The 20671-nt window shown below is 51.1% G+C and overlaps 1 protein-coding gene across 3 annotated transcripts; it reads left to right on the top strand.

Moving 5' to 3' along the window:
* The first annotated feature begins 1847 nt into the window (after positions 1-1847).
* Positions 1848-19674, top strand: SYNGR1 (synaptogyrin 1). Of its 3 annotated transcripts, none has more exons than XM_079303246.1 (4): positions 1848-2104; positions 12509-12746; positions 13556-13701; positions 16301-19674. In XM_079303246.1, exons 1-4 carry the CDS (start codon positions 2006-2008, stop codon positions 16451-16453), a joined length of 636 nt encoding a protein of 211 aa, XP_079159372.1. In that variant the 5' UTR covers positions 1848-2005; the 3' UTR covers positions 16454-19674. The 3 variants fall into 3 exon arrangements, with proteins under 3 accessions (XP_079159372.1, XP_079159371.1, XP_079159373.1); XM_079303245.1 differs by having other exon boundaries at positions 1850-2104; positions 16235-19674; XM_079303247.1 differs by having other exon boundaries at positions 1850-2104; positions 15014-19674.
* Positions 19675-20671: the final 997 nt, after the last annotated feature.

The following is a 20671-nucleotide window of genomic DNA, read 5'->3' as shown; positions in this document are numbered from 1 at the left end:
TCATTTAATTAAATTTTATTTCGTTATGTGAATTTCATTCAATGAATTTTCATTTACTTTGATGAAATGGAGTTTCAAAATTTCATTTGGCGAAATTTCATCTGTGTCATTATAATGAACATGGGTCTTAATCCACCATTGCTTGTGGTATGGAAGGGGATGCAAACCCAAGGTATCAGTGGAACCCAGAGCGAGGTGGTCTGGAGCATCCCACTCGTGGGGCACCCAGAGTTTGCCCTCAGGATCTGCTGGGGCTCACAGACAGCAATGTGTTTAACACGACACCATGGGGAGATTCCTGCAACCAGACTGAACTGGAGACTCAAGGATCCAGCTGTTCTGACAGCTCATCTTCCTAAAACAGGGATGCTCCATCCCTGAAAAATCCAAGGTCATGTTGAACAGGGCTCTGAGCAGGCTGATCTAGATGAAGTTGTCCCTGTTCATTGCAGGGAGGTTTGGACTAGATAACCTTTAAGATCTCTTCCGGCCTCAACCATTCTAGGATTCTGTGGCAGGATGTGATGGAGGAGTGTTTATCTTCCACCACCAACCCACCTCACAAAAGGCTGCTCACTGTTTGGAACTCGCAATGGGAGCCCATGGGTTGGCTCTAAATGCTCTTGCATCTCCCTCTTACATTTGCCTTTAGCTCTTGTACATTTTTGGCTTCCACTGCTGAGCTTTGGGAACCCAAGGGCTTGCTTTCCATTTCAGTGCAGTTAACACAGATTTTCAGAGGCTCTGCAGCAGCCAGCAGACCACAGATATGCAGCTACTCTGCACAGCAGGCATGGGCCAAGGAGCTGGGAATGCCCCTAAGGCTGCCAGGCTTCTCCCCACACATCCCTTCCTGGCCATGCCAGGGGCCGTGGTGGTAATTTGGGCAATGGAGAAGCCCAAGTTACTCTCAAGGCTGCAGTCTCTAGAGCACAAGGTGTGTATCTAGCAGTCTCTGTCTCCTAGAGCCAGGGGGTGTCCCCAAAGTCTGGATTCCCACATTCAGAGAGGGCTTTTTGCTGGCCTTTCCCATGGACACAGTGCAGTAGGGTGCTGATTGTGGGGAATGTGAGAGAGCCCCAGGCTTTGCTGCAGAGTGATTTTGAGGCTCAGCAAGCATCTTTGTCCATCTGATGAGGGGTAATGGGCCCAAGGGCCCAGCCTTACCCCTCTGTGGGGCAGCATCCCAGAGTGACAGAATTGCTTGGGTTGGGAATGGCCTCTGGAGCTCTCTAGTCCTTTGGCAGGGACACCTAGAGCAGGTGGCATGTGAAAGGTATCCAGGTGTCTCCAAGGGGAAACTCCACGACCTCCCTGGGAAGCCTGCTCCAGTGCCTCTGCCACCTTGAAGGTGAAGTTCTTCCTCATGCTGAAGTGAAATTTCTCGTGTTTGAGCTTATTGCTCTGCTGGGCAGCACTGCAAAGCGTCTGGCACCATCCACCCACCTTTGAGATATTTATACGCTTTAATGAGATCCCCTCTCAGTCTTCTGTTCTCCAGACTAAACAGGCCCAGCTCCCGCAGTCTCTCCTCCTAGAGATGCTGCAGACCCCAAATCATTTTTGTGGTGCCTGCGGGACCCTCTCGGGCGGCTCCTTGGGTGTCCAGACGGGACACGGCCCCGGACGCGGTCTCACTAGGGCCGAGCGGGGGGTGTGGGCGGGCTGGGCCCCACACACACCTGCAGAGGCATCGGCCCCATCCCTCCCCCGGGGGTCTGGGGTGTCCCGCCGTATAACCGGGAGGCCTTCCCAGCCCCCAGCGCCCGCGCCCTCCAGCCCGGGCTCGTCCCCGCCATGAGCGGCGGCGGCGGGGCGGGGGGAAGGGGGGGGTGCGCGCTCCCGGCGCGGCGCGGCCCCGTGGGCGGGCGCGCGCGGCTCGTCGCCGCCGGGCTGCCAGGCACGGCTCGGCTCGGCGCGGCTCGGCGCAGCCCGGCTCGGCTCGGCGCAGCCCGGCACCGCCCGCCGAGCCCCCCGCCTGCCTCCCGCCCACCCCCGCGCCGCCATGGACGGGGGCGCCTTCGGAGCGGGGAAAGCCGGCGGCGCCTTCGACCCGCAGGCCTTCATCCGGCAGCCGCAGACCATCCTGCGGTTCGTCTCCTGGGTAAGGGCCCGCGGCGGCACCGGCACCGGCACCGGCACCGGCACCGGCACCGGGGCGGGGGGCGACCCGCCGGGCTGCGGGGGGCGCGGGGCTCCCTCCGGGGCGGGCGGCCGCCACCGGCCCCGAGCTGACCTTCCTGCACCTGCATGTACACACACACACACACACACACACACATATATATATATATAGAATCACTTCGCTGTATGTTATATACCATTATGTCTTATTATATGTTGTCATCATATGCTGTTATGTATTATATAATTATTATTATTATATTCTTTATATGTGCATGTATCCGTATGTCTGTGTCCGTCAGCATGTCTCCACACAGCCTAGATCTGTACACAGAGATATCCTTCGATAGCATTTATGGCTGTGTCTCTGTTATGTATATCCGCAGGTGTGTTTGGATGTAGGGATCTGGGTTTATATATCTCCGTATGTATAAATCTCCGGTATATCCACATGTATTCACGCACACAGATGCACAGCTGTATGTTTATGTCTGCCTGTGTGGATATAGGGCCATATAGGGGGAGAGCAGGCCGGCTTGGGGTTTCTTCCCTGGGGAGGGAAGGAGTGAGTCAGGTTGCACCATGACCCGGTCTCCATCTCTGGTGGTTTCCAGGGTGGGGTGTCTTCTCGCTGTTCCGTGCCTGTGTGTTTATGGTGGACGCAGGGAGACAGGATATGGGGTGACAGGGGGAACCCGGGAGGGGGAATGCTGCGGTCCTGGAATTGCTTCCCTGTGGCTCACAGGGTGCTAGGGTGAGTTCAGGGGGCTGTGGGGGCTGGATGTTGCTCTGTGTTTTACCCTTACCCTCTCAGCCCCCTAACCTGCTTTCCCTGCAATGTTTTCCTGTTCGCAGTTCGTGGGGAAGGGGGCAGGGGGAAAGAGGAGCCTAACGGGAGTGTCACGGGCTGGTTTCTCGCTCTTCCCGTGACGCTGATCCCATGGCTGCCCATGGGGCTGGCGCGTTTGTTCAAGAAGGTCATTGGGATTAAGGGAGCGGGAGCTGCAGCAGCGCTGGCGGGGGAGAGATTGAGGTCTGAGCCGGGGAAGGGAGGGCAGGGACACAGCGCCGGGGAGACACATGCGCATGGGAGCTGGCAGGCAAAGCGCAGGCTGCCGTCGGGAAAATAAAATAAAAGCAGCGCCAGGTGGAAACAGGAGGAGAAGGGAAGGTGGCCTGGCTTGCTCCGGGTGGTGGAGAGGCAGCCCTTGTCCTGCCCGCCGGGTGGGTGCGTGATATCCCCTGCAGGTGACTCGGAGGGTGGCCGGGGAGCCCCAGGACAGCTGAGGACTTGATTACTGCGGGCATTCTGTCTGTCAGTCCGTCTGCCCGAGCTTGTTTACAGCTCAGCACATCGCGCTGGAGCGGGTTGGCAGTGCCAGGATTGCTGCTGGGCACAGGGCGAGGGGGTTTTTGTGCCCCCCGCCCCGGCAGGCTGGAGTGGAGCCAGCCTGTGTGCCCAGGCATGATGGACGTGATGTGACCTACAAAGGCTCTCCCGTTGCTAATCTCTCTGGCAGAATTTTATCTTTTTTTATCTGCCTCTCAGTCTGGTAGTTTTTTTTACCCCTTCGTCCAAGCACTGCAGGATTTTGGCTTCCCGGAGGCGCCAGGTGAGGGAGAGAGAACAAACAAAACATTTGTTTTTTAATTAGGCACCTAATCTGCTTCAGAGTATCTCAGACACTATTGGCTTGTTTGCTGAGCTCATTTCTGTGCCCTGCAAGGTCTCTCCTGGCAAGAAGTACTTTCTGGAGAGCAGCATCTCCTTGGGACTCCGTGCTATTTCTCCCTGCCCATCTGACCTTGACAGAGGACAGGATGGGATTTACCCCAGGCACTTCACTTGGACCTGGAAATTAAAGTCCTTTTGCAGAAGCTGAAGGTGCTCCAGGTCAGCAGTTTAGCAAGGGAGTGTGGCATGGCCATCATGGTGCAAGGCTATGCCTTCCTTCTCTTGCTTTTCCACTGGCTTGGTCTTGTATGTCCTCCCAAGCATCTCTCCTTTAACAAAGCAGAGGAACCCAAAAGCTCACCCCAAGTATTTAGTTATAGTTTTGGTCTTTTCTTTAAACTTGAGACCAAGAGGGGTCCTTGTTGGAAGTGAAATCCCCTTTCAGGCTGTCACAAGCATCAGACCCTTTATGGCCCCTTCCATAAATTGGATGAACTTTGCTGAGAAAAGACTAGATTGTGGTTTTCTTCCCTTCTCACTTCCTCTGAGAGAGGGTTCCGTGTTTCCCGTGGTCAGAGGCTTTCCGCTGTAAATCTGTTTGATATCTGTTTACTTTTGTGATCTTTTGCCCTTCAGTTTAAATGGTGCTTTTCCATCCCTGGTGTTTTCCCCTGGGTATTTATAAATTGTGATTGCATCCATACTTAGACTTTCTAGCGCCAGCCTCTATGAGCCAAGCTCTTCTGGTGGCCATGGGCTCTCCCTCCTCGTGATCTCTGAGAATCCTTCCTTTCACATGCTTTTGCACACACTGAAAGTATTTTGCCTGCCATCTCCTGAGATCTCATTTGCCTTTATCCTGCTCATGGCATGAATGGTTCATTGTCTCCAGGGCAAGCTGGAGACTCCTTTTGGCCTGTTTCACATGATGAGCTTCTCCTGAAGCAGAAATTCTCATGATCTCTTCCTCAGGCGGTGACCTTGTGCTTGGGTCATGCTGCCTTTTAGCAGACTTCATGATGGCACAAAGGTGTGTATGGCTTTTTGCCAACAGGTACCAAAACTGGCTCCTGCCCAGGGAGTTTGCAGCCCAGTTGAGGTGGCAGCAAATCTCCAGGGAGAACTGCAGGATCAGGAACAGATGGATGGGCTGACCAAAGATAGTTTATGTTGCTCCTTGCTGAAGAAGAGATAGGATAAATTTGACAAGGAGAATGTTAAATTATGGAAAGAGTTTAGCAATTCTGGAACATCTGCCCACCAGGACAGTGTTGTGAGGCAGCTCAGGTTTCGTGGGTGCTTTGGATGCCAGCAGGCACAGCAGAGTGAGTGTCTCCCTACAGAAAGGTTGCCTGCTGTGTGTGCTGGTGATCAGTGCTGGCTCTGTGGGGCTCCCCTGTCAGGTTTGGATGTTCAGGTGACCCAGAAGCTGGAGCTATTGGTGCTACAGCTGGAGCTAATGGCGTTGGGTGACCCAGCTGAGCTAGGGCTGCACAGCTCCAGGATTGTCCTTGAAATAAAGCAGGTGAGTGTGAGCACATCCCTACCTATTCCCATTGTGCCCTGACCCACAGGGCAGTGCAGCAGTGCTCCCCACAGCTGGTGCAGGGTGGCTCCTCTGCACCCTGCAGACATTGGATGTAGCACTGGCGCCATAAATAAGTAAAATGCTAATTGAAACAGGTTGTTCCAGGTGCTCCTGTCTGATTGAAAACCTGCTCACTGGAGAAACTGAAGTGCTGCTTGATGTAAAAGCCTAACAAGGCAAAAGTAACTCAGTTTTTGGAAGCAGGCCCAGTTTGCTTTGACGTGGGCTTAAGTAAGAATATTTCTAACCAGAGCTGCACATTAAAATTTGTCACATAGGTTGAGGTGCTGAGTCCCCCTCCGACACCAAGGTCACTGCCTCTCCAAAGGGAGGTTTGGTCAGGAGAGGCACTCAGTCTCCTTTTCCATCATTTGCTGCTGTTGTCACCAAGTCATCTGGCTGATAGGAGCATCCAGAACATTTGAACTGGTATGGGAAGGGCTGTCCCTCGTGTCTACAGGCACAGCACATCCCAAGCAGCTCCAGCTGAGGGGACAAGGCAAGTGAAGGACAGGAACCACATTCCTGGCTTCCCCATGAGAGGTTGGCACCTGAAAGCTGGAGGATGGGAGCTAGCCATAGCATGGCAGAGAGCCCCATCTCCTGCCTTGCCACACTCATGTTTGGCTTACAACACCACTTGTCTCTTCCCAAGGACATGTAATATGGGCTTGCAATGGCAGTTAAACTGAGCCCTGGAGCCTGGAGGCCCTGTTAGTCTAAAACCAGCTGCAACTGGGCCCTCTCCTTCTTTCTGTCCCCAGTTAATTTAGCTGAGACATTGTTGTGTTCCTGACCCACAGCTCATGCTTTCTGCCTCTGCTCCTCCACTCCATTTTTGCTGCAGCCACCACGTTCACTGGCTGTGTGCTTGTGAGGTAAATTGGTGCAGATGAAAGAACACAGTGGTTCAAAGCACTTTCAGTGCTTTCAGTCAAGCCCTAGGGACAGTTCTTCATGGGATGTCCTTGCCTAGGTCAGCTTCAAAAGGATTTTTGGAGTTTTGTTGTCACTGAGATTGGGTGAAAGGCTGTGTCAGAAGATGAAAACCAGATATGAACAGTTGCACAGTGATTCAGGTTGGATACAGCAGGTTGTGTTGTTTCCAGCATAGCATTTCCAGGGAGGATCTTGGAGCAGAAACAAATCTCTCATTAATGACATTTTCAGATAAAAATCTGAGAAGTAGCAATAGGGACCAAAGACAGTCAGAAACATGAGCAAAAATAAGACAACCATATGTAATCTGTTTCAAAACATGAGAAGCATACAGGGGAGAAGCAGAGGAACTGCGTGGTGATGGGCCATAGCTAAAGCAAATATTTGGCAAAACAAGGCTGCAAGAGGAGCAGGCACTGCAGGTGGCACAGGGTGCAGTTCTCTGCCTATGCTGACACAGCCAAGCCAAGGAGGGGAGATGTGTTGCTAGAAAGAAAATGGAACTTTTCATCTAGGAAAAAGATGCAGCTTTTGGGTAGTCACTTTGCTGACCAGTGGCACAGGAATGTAGGGACCAAGCACAGAAGAACCTGGATACCACCATGGGTGTGTGATTGTGGAGGGTTGTCACCAGCAGTGGTGGGACAGAAGATGCTGTTTAACTGTGGGAAGTGCATGAGACCTGAGCACAGGTCTGGTGGGAGGCAGAAGGGTTAATGGCCAGGCAGTCAGCTGCCAAACCATGTGTGAAAAAAAAGCTGGCTGGCCAGGAAAGTGTGTCCCAGATCCCATGGCAGGAATTAGGGATGTGGAGCCTTTCTGTGTCCAGTCACCTGCTCCGGCTCAGCCCTGGCTGGGGAGCTGGTGCCACGTGGCTGATGGCCAGGGAGGGTGAGCTGGGAGGGAGGTGCTGCCATAGCCATGCTTTTCCCCTGTCCCACATTCAGGGAAATGGGGTCCAGAGAGACTGGCCTCCTCCAGCACCTGCACAAGGCTCAGATTTGTGGGCTGGAGTTGTTTGCTGCCTGTGTGGTTCTGGCTGGGGGGAATAAATAGAGGCCACCTGTTTCCAAGCTGGTAGTCCCATGCATCTCAAAAGCTGCATGTGTTTTCTTCAAAGTGAACTAAATACAAATAGATTTAATGACAATAACAATAATAATATTCCATGTCTGTGCAGGGCACTCCAAAGCTTTCCAGAGACTCCATTTGCAAGTGACTGAATGAAAGGAAAAAGCCAGATCATCTCTGCCAGTTTATCATTTGCACAATCTCCTGCTCTTGCTTTCTTTTTAAACAGATTTATTTCTGGTCGTTACCAGATCAGGCTTAGAAGAGGTTATGGCTTCATTCTGCCTGAGGGGGATTTGATTTGAAGTCCCATGAGGAATATTATGTCATCAAACTATTTCCTCTCTATAACAGAGTAAAAAAGGGGGTGTGTGAGAGGGAGAGGCAGCATGCAGTGCGACAGAGGTTGTGACTGGAGGGCATTGCAGTGAGCCCAAGCAGGCAGCTCAGCAGAAACCCTCTTCAGCCTCATCCCCACCACAGCCATCATGGGGATCTTGGCAATGGAGTCAGGAGGACAGCATGACAAAGTCCTGGGATGAGGTGCAGGAAAATCCTAGTGCACTGCCAGAGGCTGGCTGTGCTTTGCATCCGTCACATGATGCACGGATGGGTATGGGCAGCATGGTGGAAAACACCTCACATGATGCTCAGGAGGTTTTGCCTGGCTTTCTGCAGTGGGCAGGGACTGGAGAGCCTCTCTTCTCATCTCTCACCTTTGGCAAAATCAGATCACCTCGTTTACCAAAGGGGAAAAAAAAGGTATTTTATGACAAGGTGCAGAATTTTGCCTGGTTTGCACTTTTCTCACTGTAATGAGCCTTTACATGCCTGTAATGGCCAGCATGAACCCCTTAAAAAACGAGGAGAGGAAAACTCTCAGCTTCTCTGTCTCCTCCCTGCAGTGCTAAGCATTAAGTTCATTTTGCTGTGTCTTTTGGCACGTTGCTCTGCCTGTGTCAGCTTTGCAATGCACCTGGCTCTGGGCTGCTCTTGTCTTCGAAGCTCTTGGATGAAAACAGTCATCGAGGAAAGTGATTGCAACAACTTATGTGGACATGGTGTTTAAGGAGCAGTAAAGTGGAGCAAAGCTGGTCCCAGCAGCAGGGCTGAGTTGGTCAGGTCTTTTCCAAGTGCTCTTTTCTGTCCCTTTTTTGAATACAGCCAAATATATTGCTGCTTAATGAATGTGTACCTCCAGACAGGCTGCACACCTGCCCAATTAATGTTGCTCCTGGGTGCTTAAAGAAACTCTCTCAACCAAAAAATCTGGTTAGTTCAAGTCTGTTAACTGACTGAAGCAGCTTTGCTGAAGAAATGAGGGAGCTTAAGTGCACAAAGCTGGGGATGGTTGGCTGGTTTTTGTTTCCAAGTAAAAGAAAGTGGCCAGGGATCTCCCTCTCCAGAGTGGATGGATGGGCTGCATTTGGGAGCCTTGGGAAGCCTCCTGTTGGCCTGTGGACAAGCCACTCACCTGCATCTCACTGCTCAGTCAGGAGAAGAGTTCTGTCACCTTCTCCTTGCCTCCTCTTTGCAGCTGGATGTGTTTTTTGGGCCACTTTATCAGTGGCCATAGGCAAGGCTTTGTGCAGGAAGTGCCAAATGGGAGGAGAATACACAAGCAGTGTAAACATACAGCAATAAGAGACTTGTGCTGGTGCTGGTGGTCACTGGCATTTCCTTACAAGTGCTGCAGATGTGATAGGAACAGGAACTTAAACAGTCCTTGTAAACTTGGTGCTTTGTGCTGGGCACTCATTCATTCTGCATCTGCTGCTTGTATCATCTTGCAGGGCATGGATTGTGAAATCAAGGAAATAAAATACTTGCTCTTTCTAAGATGACTTACCACATCATTGAGCTTCACCCAGCTTCACCCAGCTGCTCCCTTACCAACAAGGAATAGCTGCCATGGATGAAGTGTGCAATTGTCCCTCCTAAAGGCTGCAAGATCTAAGCTCTCATAACTATGATTTTTTTCAGAAAATTGTTTGTTGCAACAGATTGCGGATATGGACATCATGGGAATAAGACAGGTGGTGTTGCCTGTCAGCAGCAGCAGCAGCAGGAGGAGTAATTGCTTCTTTTGCTGTCCAGCTGTGCCTGGAATCTCTGGTTTGAGCCTGCCCAGTCAGTGTAACCCAGCCCAGCCCAAGGCTCCTGTGCACAGTGGGTCCTCACAGCGTTTTGCTGTGCCATCAGGCTGGTGACAGGCTGGCAGAGGGAGCATACCCCCTCTTTGCTCTCTCTGCAGTGCCAGGGAATGGAGTGGGGATCAGAGCTGATGCCAATGGTGAGTTGAAAACACAGAAAGGAGACATATCTTAAGCTACTGTTCTTTGGTCCATAGAAAGCTTTCCTAAGGACAAAGAGTCTGGGATGGCTGTTTCAGGACAGAGAAGATAAACATCCACAGTGAGAACATTCTTAGTGGAATCTCCTCAGAAATCTCCTAAGATAATCTGAAATCAGATGCTTGACTGTAAATCATACATTGGGCACCTCCAGGCTGTGAAACAAGTTTCTCTTCAAAGGAGAGAAGTCTGGCATCTTCACTGACTGCAGATGGAGAAGGGAAGTTAGGAATGCCACCTCTGCTTGAAAATTAGGGAGAAGGAGATGTTCCTCTAGTCTTGTGACTCAGCTGTGCCTTTATGATGTGCCAGCATAAAAAGGTATGAAAGAGCAAATGCAAAAAGAAATTATTCTGTCTAGCCCAGCAGCAAACCCAAAGGTAAGAGCAGAGAAAAGATGTGTATCAGGATGTATCTCCACAGATGTGTCTCTGGAGGGAGAGACTATTACAGTTCATTCATCCTGAATGAGTAAGCAGAGACTCACAATGCAGCTCATTGCAAGGGTTTGTCTGACTCAGGGAATCAACATTCTACCAGTTTTGAGTCCTAAGCCAAAGCTGAACACCTGACTATGCTACTTTAGAGGCTGTTCCTCATCTTTCAAAGAGAAGGTGAGCTTTCTGTCTAATGCTGCAGAAAACAGGGCACCCAAGCTTATTTGTAAGCTCAGTATATGGAGGTTGGTACTCCAGGTGACACCATCAGTGCTGGTCACAGCCTCACATTGGGATGTCACTTCAGGAGTCTGTCAGCTCTTCCTCGGGTCAGAGGAAAAGGGTGTCATTGCCAATGACCCTAAGCAGACCTGTCAGCCCAGCCTGTTGTGAGACATCCCACTGAAAGAGCCTTGCTGTAATTGTCTGCAGTTTTGCTGCTTTCCAAACTATTCAGGCTGAAATTTTGAGAACTAAATCTTTGCTTCTAGCAGAAGAGATTCTTTTTTCACAGGCAATTTCTGCAAAATATGATCAATCTCAATTTGCAAGAAGAAGGAGGAGGAGGACAAATGGGTTATTTTATTCTAAACTTAAAAAGCTCTTGTGATTTGCAGAGAACCCATACAGCTCCTACGCTTAGGAACACCAGCTTCCAGCTTTTTTTAGTTTGCTCTAGTGTGATACACCCAATTTCAGCAACCCAAGTGTGACCCAATTATGAGACTTGAAGTGAAAAAATAATATTGGTGTCAGTGGATATTTGTTAGAGGTAGGCAGGTGAAATGTGGTTGATGTTGAGCATCTGCCCAAGAGCTGTTGGGGGACTTTGAGTAAGGCTTTTCCTCTGATTCTTGATGCCACAGGCCAAGCAGCAGAAGTCAGTGCTTTGGATCTCAGGTATCCAGCCTCACTGATGATGGGTGGTGTATTGGGTAGGCATTAATCAATAATATTCCCTGCACTCACAAAGCTGTTTCTCTGATTTCTGCGTTGTCTTCTGGTACTTGGTTGGGTTTAGTGGTATTGGGGTCCTGACTAGGCAAACACTTAGGCCTAGCTCCCCTTCCTGCAGGAGACTTGGCCTCCTTGGGGTCCTCCTTGGCTTCTCCTTGGGGATGGGGTGGTTGTTCCAAGGTGCCAGCTCTTGTTGTGCAGACATCTCCCAGGCTGGCAGAGTACCCTGGTGATGTCCTAGTGCACTTCATATATGATTTCATCCCATGCTTGAGGTCCCATTCCCATTTCCCCGAGGCTCTCCTTGCAGGCAGCATCCAGTCAGCTGTTCCTAGTGAGGATCTCCAGGTGCCCTGCAAAGGAAAATCTGTACATGCTGCCTTAGTATTCCCCTCTTTCTACAGTGGGGAAGGGGAAGCTGTTTATTTGAGATGCAAGGTGCAAGACTGGGGCTGCTGTAAATAGCTCTCTGCTTTGGTGAACCTGCTGTGTCAAAGAGGGACAGCCTTGTGGCAGGCAACAAAGGCTAAGCCCGTGAGCAAAGATTAGACCAGCAACTGTGGATTAGGGCATTTCTACCTGGACTCATCCTTAATTCTGCCTGACTTAAAATAACATGTAGTGGCAGTGGTGGTGACAGGTGGGGAGGACTCACACTGACAAGTGGACTTGGAGCAGGGATGTTTGGCCCCTGAAATCTGTGGGGAAGGTTGGAGGCTGTTGGCATCTGGGTGAGTGAATAGAAGGATAGGTGGTGTCATGGAGTGAGCTGGTGGAAAACTGGTGGAGAGAGGTGTGTGGTGTGGGGAAATGGGGAGAATGGAAGTCCAGCAGAATGGAGCTGCAGAGCAAGCAGGACTGTGGATTGTGGGAGGGTGGGTGAGGAAAAGAGCATAGTAGCTTGATAGATAAAATCAGAGCAGATGCATGGTAGAAACAATTAATCTCTTGAAGAGAAAGGAGTGAGTGGGAGAGTAAGTGCAGACTAAGCGGATTTCCACTGCTTGAAGCCATTGTATGCAGGCACCCCCATCAAAACCATATCCCAGTTTACACTCCATGTCACCTCCCTGTGTGTCTGTGGGAGGCCACCCTTACTCCAGACTGCAACTGCTTTACATCGCTTTAGGTCAGATGGATAAAAAGGTTCAATCTAAAAATGTCCCATTTTAAATTAATCCTCAGAAATAAAATGAGACCATGTTCCCAGTAAATTCCCTGTGCCTACAACCCAGGCAGCAGGGCAAGAGCTCAGCAGAGCACAAAGGTGCTGCTGCAGGGTGTCTATCCCCTGCAGAGCTCTACCCCTTTCTGCTGGTCCAGAGAGATGGGGCTTGCCCTGATGTGTCTCCCTCCCCACCAGGTGTTCTCTATCGTGGTGTTCGGCTCCATTGTCAACGAGGGCTACGTGAACCGCATGGATGAGGTGGAGGAGCACTGCATTTTCAACCGCAATCACAACGCCTGCAACTATGGCATTACCGTGGGTGTCCTGGCCTTCCTCAGCTGCCTTCTCTACCTGGCCCTGGATGCCTATTTCCCGCAGATCAGCAGCGTCAAGGACCGCAAGAAGGCAGTGCTCTCGGACATCGGCGTCTCGGGTGAGCTCCCCGGCCCTGGGGCCCTGCTGGCTCCTTCCAGCCATGCAGGCAGGCTGAGCAGTGTCAGGTTCTCCCCTGGAGTATGTCAGAGGGGCCAGGGGTGGGGTGAGGGCAGGATCAGGTGAAGCACTTGAGTTCTTTCACAGTTAGCCCCTTGCCTAGCAATCCTAGCTGACAGGAGAAGGGGAAGGATCGTGCCCTGTTTATCTGTTGCTTTAGAATGCCCGTTTCCCTCACTGCCAGGTGTCTGTGTGTGCTTGGCAGAGGGTGAGTAGCTCCTGCCTTCACCCCTTTCCCGAGGGCACAGCATGTTAGTGATCTTTCAGCATCTTTCCTTGATGTGAGTCCCTGAGCTGTTCTGTCCTGAGCACAAGCTGGTCTCTCTGTAACTGCAGACCAGCTGCTTCCCACTCTTTTGGAGCTTCTGTGGAAGGCATTGCTCTTTGCTTGTCCTTGCAGTGCCTGTTTCATAGAGCCCAGGTGATTGCTCTAGTACTGGAAGCCCTTCAGGCTCCCTATCAAGGCCAAATGCAAGTCCTGTGATCAGTCCAAACTCAAGCAAATGAACTCTCCTGAGGTGCTCTCTGCAGACATCTCTTGGTCACCTTGACAATTTGCTGTCAGGGAGCCTGCCAGCTCACTTGGGCTCAGACTGGCTGAGCAATCACTTTGGCCCAGCCTGCAGCACAGTGGTGGGTCTCAGAGGGTTGAAATGTCCAGAGAAATGTAATATGTATATGTTATGCTCACACATATCTTCATGTTGTCTTTGTCCTTCCCTTTGGCATGCCGGTGGTGGTCCATCCCAGCCTTTTGGGCATTCCTCTGGTTCGTTGGCTTCTGCTTTCTGACCAACCAGTGGCAAGCTTCAAAACCAGAGGACAACCCACTGAATGAGGGAGGGGATGCAGCCCGAGCAGCCATCACGTTCTCATTCTTCTCCATCTTCACCTGGGTGAGTACAGTAGCCATGATGTTGGTTCAAATGCCCTCTGTGGGGAATGAAAGGTGACTGGCTAAGAATGGTTCCTTCTGGGATCTCAGTTCACATGGCTTCTGAGAAGGAAAAGCAGGAGAGGAGGTGGTTAGGAAGTAAACTTGGGAAACAGAGACTCAAACTTATGTGGAAGAAGGTTTTAGAGCACTAATAAGCACAGTGGTAAAGAGAGTTCCATATCCTGGTAAGGAGTGTTCTCGACAGACCTTTAATATGACCTTGGAGAAGCTGGATCCCAGCCACCATTGTCATAGAATCATACAATAATTTGGGTTGGAAGGGACTATTAAAGGCCTTCTAGTCCAACCCCCTGCAAAGAGCAGGGACATGTTCAACTAGATCAAGTGGCTCAGAGCCCAGTTCAGTCTGACTTTGAATGTTTCCAGGGATGGGGCATTCACCACCTCTCTGGACAACCTGTTACTGTTTTCTCTGTGTGTCAAAGGACTTCATCAGCATTTTCACCTTACAGACACTAAACAGAGAAAGGAGCTGCAGGCCAGGGGTTGCACCCATCACCCTCCCACTTTTGCTCACATCATACAAGATGTCATCATTGTTCTTCTGGATTCTGCACCCACCACTGGAGTGCCACCTCACTGGGTCGCCTATTTAGGGAGGTGATGGTGCTGTCTTAAGACTGCCCTTTCCCCAGCAGCTCTTTATTGCTAGTTTCCTGGAAAAAAATGTTGGGTGCAATATAAATATCTCTGATGACTTCCTCCTGCCTGAGAGCACCGAGCACAAGTGTTTTTTTCTGAAGTGACGGGCTAGTGCCCAGCAGGAAAGCATTTTAACCTTGTCTCCATGCATAAGCTCTTGTGGCTTTATCTTCTCCTCTTCCTACAGGCCCTGATGTTGGGCAGGGGCAAGATAGGGAGGGTGCCCTAAGACTATGGAGCTCACAGAGGAAGGGGGGCTGCAAAAGGTTGTGCTGTCAGCACCCTCACCATGGTGACACCAGACAGGATTGAGGGACAGCAGTGTGTGTTCCCTTCATGAGCTGTGTCTTGCACTCAAGTGCTGCCAGAAGCCCCTTGCAAGCTCCAGCAGAAAGTGAGACAAGGAGCAGGGTTTTGCAAGAGGTCCCTCAGGACACTTTTGGAGGTGTCATCACCTGCAGCAATCCTTTCCCATGCACAGACTCACAAGTGGCCAAACAGGCGTCCTCGTCCTCTGGTTCCTTGGGGTTTGTTTTTATTTCAGTCAAACTCTCTGGTTTGCTCTACCTTACTGATTTTCCTTCCCACACCCCTCTCTCTCCTCACAGGGCTTCCTTGCATTTCTGGCTTTCCGGAGACTCAGAGACATTAATTTTCAGGAGGAATACAATACCCTGTTCCCTAACTCCCCATCCTTGCTGCCTTAGTGCCCCTTGCTGATGGGAGAATTTGGGGGAAGGGGTGGAGGGATGCAGCTGGAGGAGGTCACTGAGCAGAGCTGGTTCCAATGCCCTGACTATGAGTGTGTAGTCACTGCAGGGCATGGGATGGGAAAATATGGGCCATTGAATTGGAGTGGGATTGTCCATTGAACAGAGGGATCTCCCTCTGGAGAGTTGGAACTAGCAATTTCTTCTCCTCTTATGCTCCCTTCTCTCCCTCACCCATACCCTAACTAATGCTGTAACACCACTGTGCCTTTTTTTGATGACTGCTCAGACCTAATTCTTCAGCCAGGAGATGCCCTCTGCCCCCATGATTTTATCTCTTCCATTTCTTCCCAGACCTCATTCCCCAAAAACCTCTCCCCCATCACCTGCTAGACTGCTTGTCTCTCTCAGGGATGCTCTGGGACAATGAGCCACGCCTGCTGAACCTTATGCCCAGGCTCCCCCAGTCCACCAAAAGCTGCAGTGCCTGAGGCAGGAGACAGCAGTTTGCTGCTATCTGTCCCCTGGTCTGGGAAGCAGCTGCCTTGCTTCCTGCTGCTCCTTCCCAAGCTCTGTGATACACCTTGTGGATGAGGGTGTAGCAGGGGGTGACCTCTACCTCAGTACTTGGTGTCAAATCCTGCTCTCCTTACTGGCCTTTACAAGTCTGGCCTTGCAGCCCAGCAGCTGAGCCCTCTGGTGTTGCTGAGGCAGATTGCCTTCCCACAGCCAGGAGGGGCTGACTGGGATAACCATGAGCCAGCTGAGCCTCTGCAACCCGTGCGATGTTGGTGAAACCCCACCAGCAGACAGGAGGTGCCCTGACCATCCCAGAGAAAGCAGGGAGCCTTGGCAGGCTGCACACAGCCAGCTGGTCTTGCAGCCATCCCTGCCCAGTCCTCCTCTCTCCTTGTGGGCTCGTGCTTTCTGTGGGAGGGTGTGGATTTCCATGCTCGTGGGGCGTTTCACCGGCAATCTGCCAGGCGGGCCTCGCACACTAATCCATAACCACTACTAACCCCACTTTTGTTTGTTTCTCTTTTCGGTACGTTCCTCCTCTTTCTCCTCTTCCCTCCCCTCTCTGCTTCCCATCTCTTCCCTCCACCTCCTCCCTTAAAGGTGGGCCAGGCATTCCTGGCGTATCAGCGTTTCCAGCTGGGTGCCGACTCGGCCCTCTTCTCCCAGGACTACATGGACCCAAGCCAGGACTCCGGCATGCCTTATGCTCCCTACACCAACGAGGAGGATGCTGCAGATGCGGTGGGGACGTACCAGCAGCCCCCTCCAGCAGATGCTTTTGACACCGAGACACAGGGGTACCAAACGCAGAACTACTGAGCCACTGACGCCCCTTCCCCTTCCCCTTTCCCTTCTGCCCCCGTTCCCACTGCCGGCAGAAAGCCGAGGCACAAACAAGACACGTGCTTAGTGGTACAAGAGGTGGCTCTCAGCTATGCTCCAGCCTTCTGGGTCATCTGTTTTTATTTATTGTTTTTAAAAAAGGCAAAAAAAAAAAAGAAAAAAAGGAAAAAAGGTTTCTCCATCACCTATTCCTTCTCCTTTCCCACCAAGCTATCTGCCAGAACTGAATTTTTCAAAAATCTGCATTTTGATAGGGAGGTTCCCACTTTCCTTCTCTCCCTCCTGCCTTGTTACAGAGGGCAGAGTCTGTCTTGTGGACAGGAGAGGAGCTATGGTACTGGCAGGGCAGGGGAAAGGGTGGTGGAGGCAGAAAAGAAGAAATTAAAGAGATCAGGGACCTTCCTAGAAGAGATGGTGTCACTAAAGGTTGGAGTAGATGTGCGAGCATCCAGATTGGTCTGAAGCACCTGGTGGCTCAGGGAGGAGAATGGTGTTGGAGTCAGCATTCAAGAGTGTGAGGAGGGGCCTGGAGGACAGAAGGAACAGCGTCCTCCATGTAAAGACAGGGGAACTTTTCCCTGCCACATGCTTATGAGGGAGGAGTGCTTTATTTTCAGAGGGTTTGGGAGAAGTGGTATTGGGGAGGGGGGAAGCACAACGAAAGAAAATGGGAAGGGAAAAAGGTAGATTTGCAGGTACAATCAGAAATCACAGGCATGTATGTAGCTTACAGCAAGAAACTGAGCAGAGCAGAGGGGTAGTGCCTGGAGATTCACTCCTTCCTCAGCCTCCTCAGATTGAGGTGGAGGTGATTCCCCTTGCCTGTGCATCTGCTAGTCACTGCTCTTCCCAGACCAGTGTTCGATGAGGCAGGAAGGGAGCCATGCCCAGTCTCTGGGCTCAGATACAGTGCCTGTGGGAGGAATGATGGAGGGGTGGGTTCCAGAAGAGCCCTGGGAGCTTTCAACCCCAGCTGGGCTGGTTCAAGGGGGAGAGGGGACCTTTGTCATTTCACCCAGGGCAGAAGAAGAGAGACAGTTTTGCTCCTCAGGTCCTGTTGAACCTTCCTCTGTTCCTCTGTTCCTTTGCAATAGTGCAAAGCCTCTTGCTGACACCATCTTTGCAGCATACAGGAATGGAGCAGGTCCCCACTTACAAAGAAGTACTGCTGCTTGGGATGGCCAGCTTGTGTCTGGCTCTTGCTCAGAGGTACAGCCAAGCTGCCAAGGGCCCTGCCCTATACAGCTGCACTTTGCCTCCCACTCAGATAGGGAAGAGGTCTTGGTGTGCAGAGAATTGGTTGGGGCTAGACTGAGTTGTCTGAAAAGTAGTCTTGCTGTACTTGCCATAGACCATACCTTAGTGCTCTTCTGCAGCATCTCAGATCCTGGCTGACTTTAAAGCCTCGCCTAGGTGGCAGCAGTGACTCTTAGATAGAGCTCATATGGGTGTCATTCCACACTCCTCATGATTTTGCTCCAAGTAAAGACACAACTGTGGAAGCCCACTCTCTGTTCCAGGTTAGGTCTGCGGTGAAGACACATTGCCAGATTTCCCCTAAATGGAAATGGTTCAGCAATAGCTACCTAGACAATTTTCCCAGGCACAAACATCTCTGAGAGCACAAGGAGCAGGCTTTACCTTGCAGCAGTGAGGAGCTCCATCTCCCAGGCAGCCACCCTGCTTCATGCAACACTGGTCCCAGTAGCAGAGATCAGGAGCAGATCCAAAATCTGTCAGTGCCTGCACTGCACATCCAGCCTATTCCTCATAGCCCCCTTAGGAGTGGGGAGAATGGGACACAGTCTGGCCTGTGGCTGTGTGAAAATCTCATCTGGAGGACACCAAGATTACCAGTCCTTCCCTCTTCCCAGTGCCCCACAGAGATAGGGAAGGGGCAGCAACTGTGGAGCAGCAGGCCCCCAGAGGGAAGTGGAGCAGTATTCTCCACTGTATACAGGCACCATTTCTCCCACTTCCTACCAGCAGACTTGTGCTCCTGCCCCCATGGGTTGTCCTCCCCAGGCTTGCCCTGCCTTGCTGGTGGTTACCTACTGGTGAGGACCGGAGTGAGGAATCAGGTAGCCCTAAGCTTACAGCAGGAATGACTAGGCACAGGCACACATCCCTTGCTCTGTGGCTATGAGTGAATGCAATACTGTAAATAGGAGGGGTGCTTTTTGGAAGGAAGCCCCTCAGGCTTCATTTTCTGGGTTTCAGCCTAATATTTAGGCTTGGGATGGGTTTACTTTATTGAGAGAGGTTTGTTGTGACTGGATGTGGGGGGAGCACCCTCCTGTCTGTCTCCCACCAGGGGAGAAGAACGACTGAATGATGAGGTGGAGGAGGAGAGAAATTAGTTGTACTCACCCAGACTCATCTGTGTCATCCTTCATCCTTTCCTTTGGGGTATGGGGAGGGAACAGAGAGGAGGTGGAGGCTATAAGTAACCAGCCTTCAGCACAAAAATGTGTTGTACCTTTTGAGGTCCCCCTTCTGTGAATGACTAGGCACATAAGGAGAGGTACAGGCAGTATGTGGGGAATCTACCTGGGACTCTGTTCTGGGGTGTGATGCAGGAGCATCTTGCATGCCCCTTCTCCCATCAGTTACGTAGGTGGCTAAACACCATTTGGGGCTGACTAATGAGAAAGCTTTTCTTTATCCTCTGGGGCTTGCTTCCCTCATGTAACCAGCTGATGGGCTCAGGTGGGCCTGAAGCAGGAATGAGCCTCCCCCTCAGAACCAGCACTTCAGTGAGACATGAGCCAGGTGACTTCATCTTGGCTTACTTCCCATCCCTCTGTTGATCTTGCTTGGTGTCATGAGAAAAGCATTGATGTGACTGGGGACACTACAACAGTAGATACTTGGACAACTTCTTGCCTTTGCTCATGGGAGAAGACATCCTCTGCTTGGGTTCATGTGCTTTCAGCCTTTGCAGTGGAGGGTTGGTGGTGACAGACCTGGCAGTGGGACTCTGCTTATTTTGCATGTAGCCCTTCAAAATGCAGAATGCAATTTCCAGTGGCATTTGGCTGGTTCTGTAGCTGATGAGATATACAGACCTATGCAAAGGGCTGATTATCTTATCTTAGGTGCTTCTGATAAGGTGCTGCCTATTTCTGGTGATCATAGGCAAGACCTGAGCAGCTGACTGGAGCATTTCCCTTTTACATTCTAAGTGTGGGTGAGATCAGCCCCACTCTAGAGATTAGGAGATCACAAGGAAGGCTGTATAAGCAAAATGATAGGGTGGCTTTGTTTCCCCTCTGCCATTTGTTCAGATTACAGAGGATTGATTACACATGCCCTGTTGGGAGCAATGGCCCCTTGATGTCATCTTATCTTACAAGGCCCCCAAGTAAGGGACTGTTCTGTGGAAGCAGACGCTGTGAAGGGCAAAGAGATGATGAAACCTTGCCCCAGTTCTGTCTGTAGATTCAGCCTCCTGATGTGTCTCCATCCCTGGATCACCCATATCCCCACCACCCTGTTCATCACCTCATCACACGCCCTTCCTCTCTGCAATATTCCTGGCAGTTCCCACAGGGGAGGAGGTATCTTTGTCCCTGTACCCTTGCAAGCACTTGGGAGGACCCAGGAAGGCAGCATTACAGGGTGGTTCCCACAGGAATCTCAGTTCCCATCCCCAGAGCAGGTACAAGGTAAGGAACCCAGTGAGGCCACCTCATGCAGCAAGTTTGAACCATCCATCCAGACAACTCCCTGCTGCCTGTGTGGCATCTGTAACACCACCTGGGCTGCCCTGCCTCTCCCCCTGCCACATTACTGCCTGTGTATAGTATATATATTATATATATATATTTAAAAAGATGTATAATATAAAGCTATACATATATACGTATATAGGATGACTCATGGATGGCCTGCCGCATACAGGATCCTCTGAGTGGTCTTGTCTAAGCCCGAGTGTCCCTTCACCCCTCCTCCCCCTGTCCCTGTCCCCATCCCTTCCAAAATTCGACTACAGCAAACCCCGCCACCTCGGCACCTGTGTTTACAATGTCCTATATATTTGTGGTTAACAAAGTGAAGGTGGTAACTACTGGTGTCTCAATAAAGTTATGACGTTCAAAATAACCATACTATATGGAAAAAAAAATGGTCTGGATTTTCTTCTTTGGGGAGGGATGGCTTTTTTGAGCTTGGTTTGCTACAAGAGCATTTAGC

This window comes from Erithacus rubecula (genome assembly GCF_903797595.1).
Source record: "Erithacus rubecula genome assembly, chromosome: 4".
NCBI lineage: Eukaryota > Metazoa > Chordata > Aves > Passeriformes > Muscicapidae > Erithacus > Erithacus rubecula.
The sequence above is the reverse complement of the archived record's forward strand: the minus strand, read 5'-3'. Positions and strand labels throughout refer to the sequence as shown.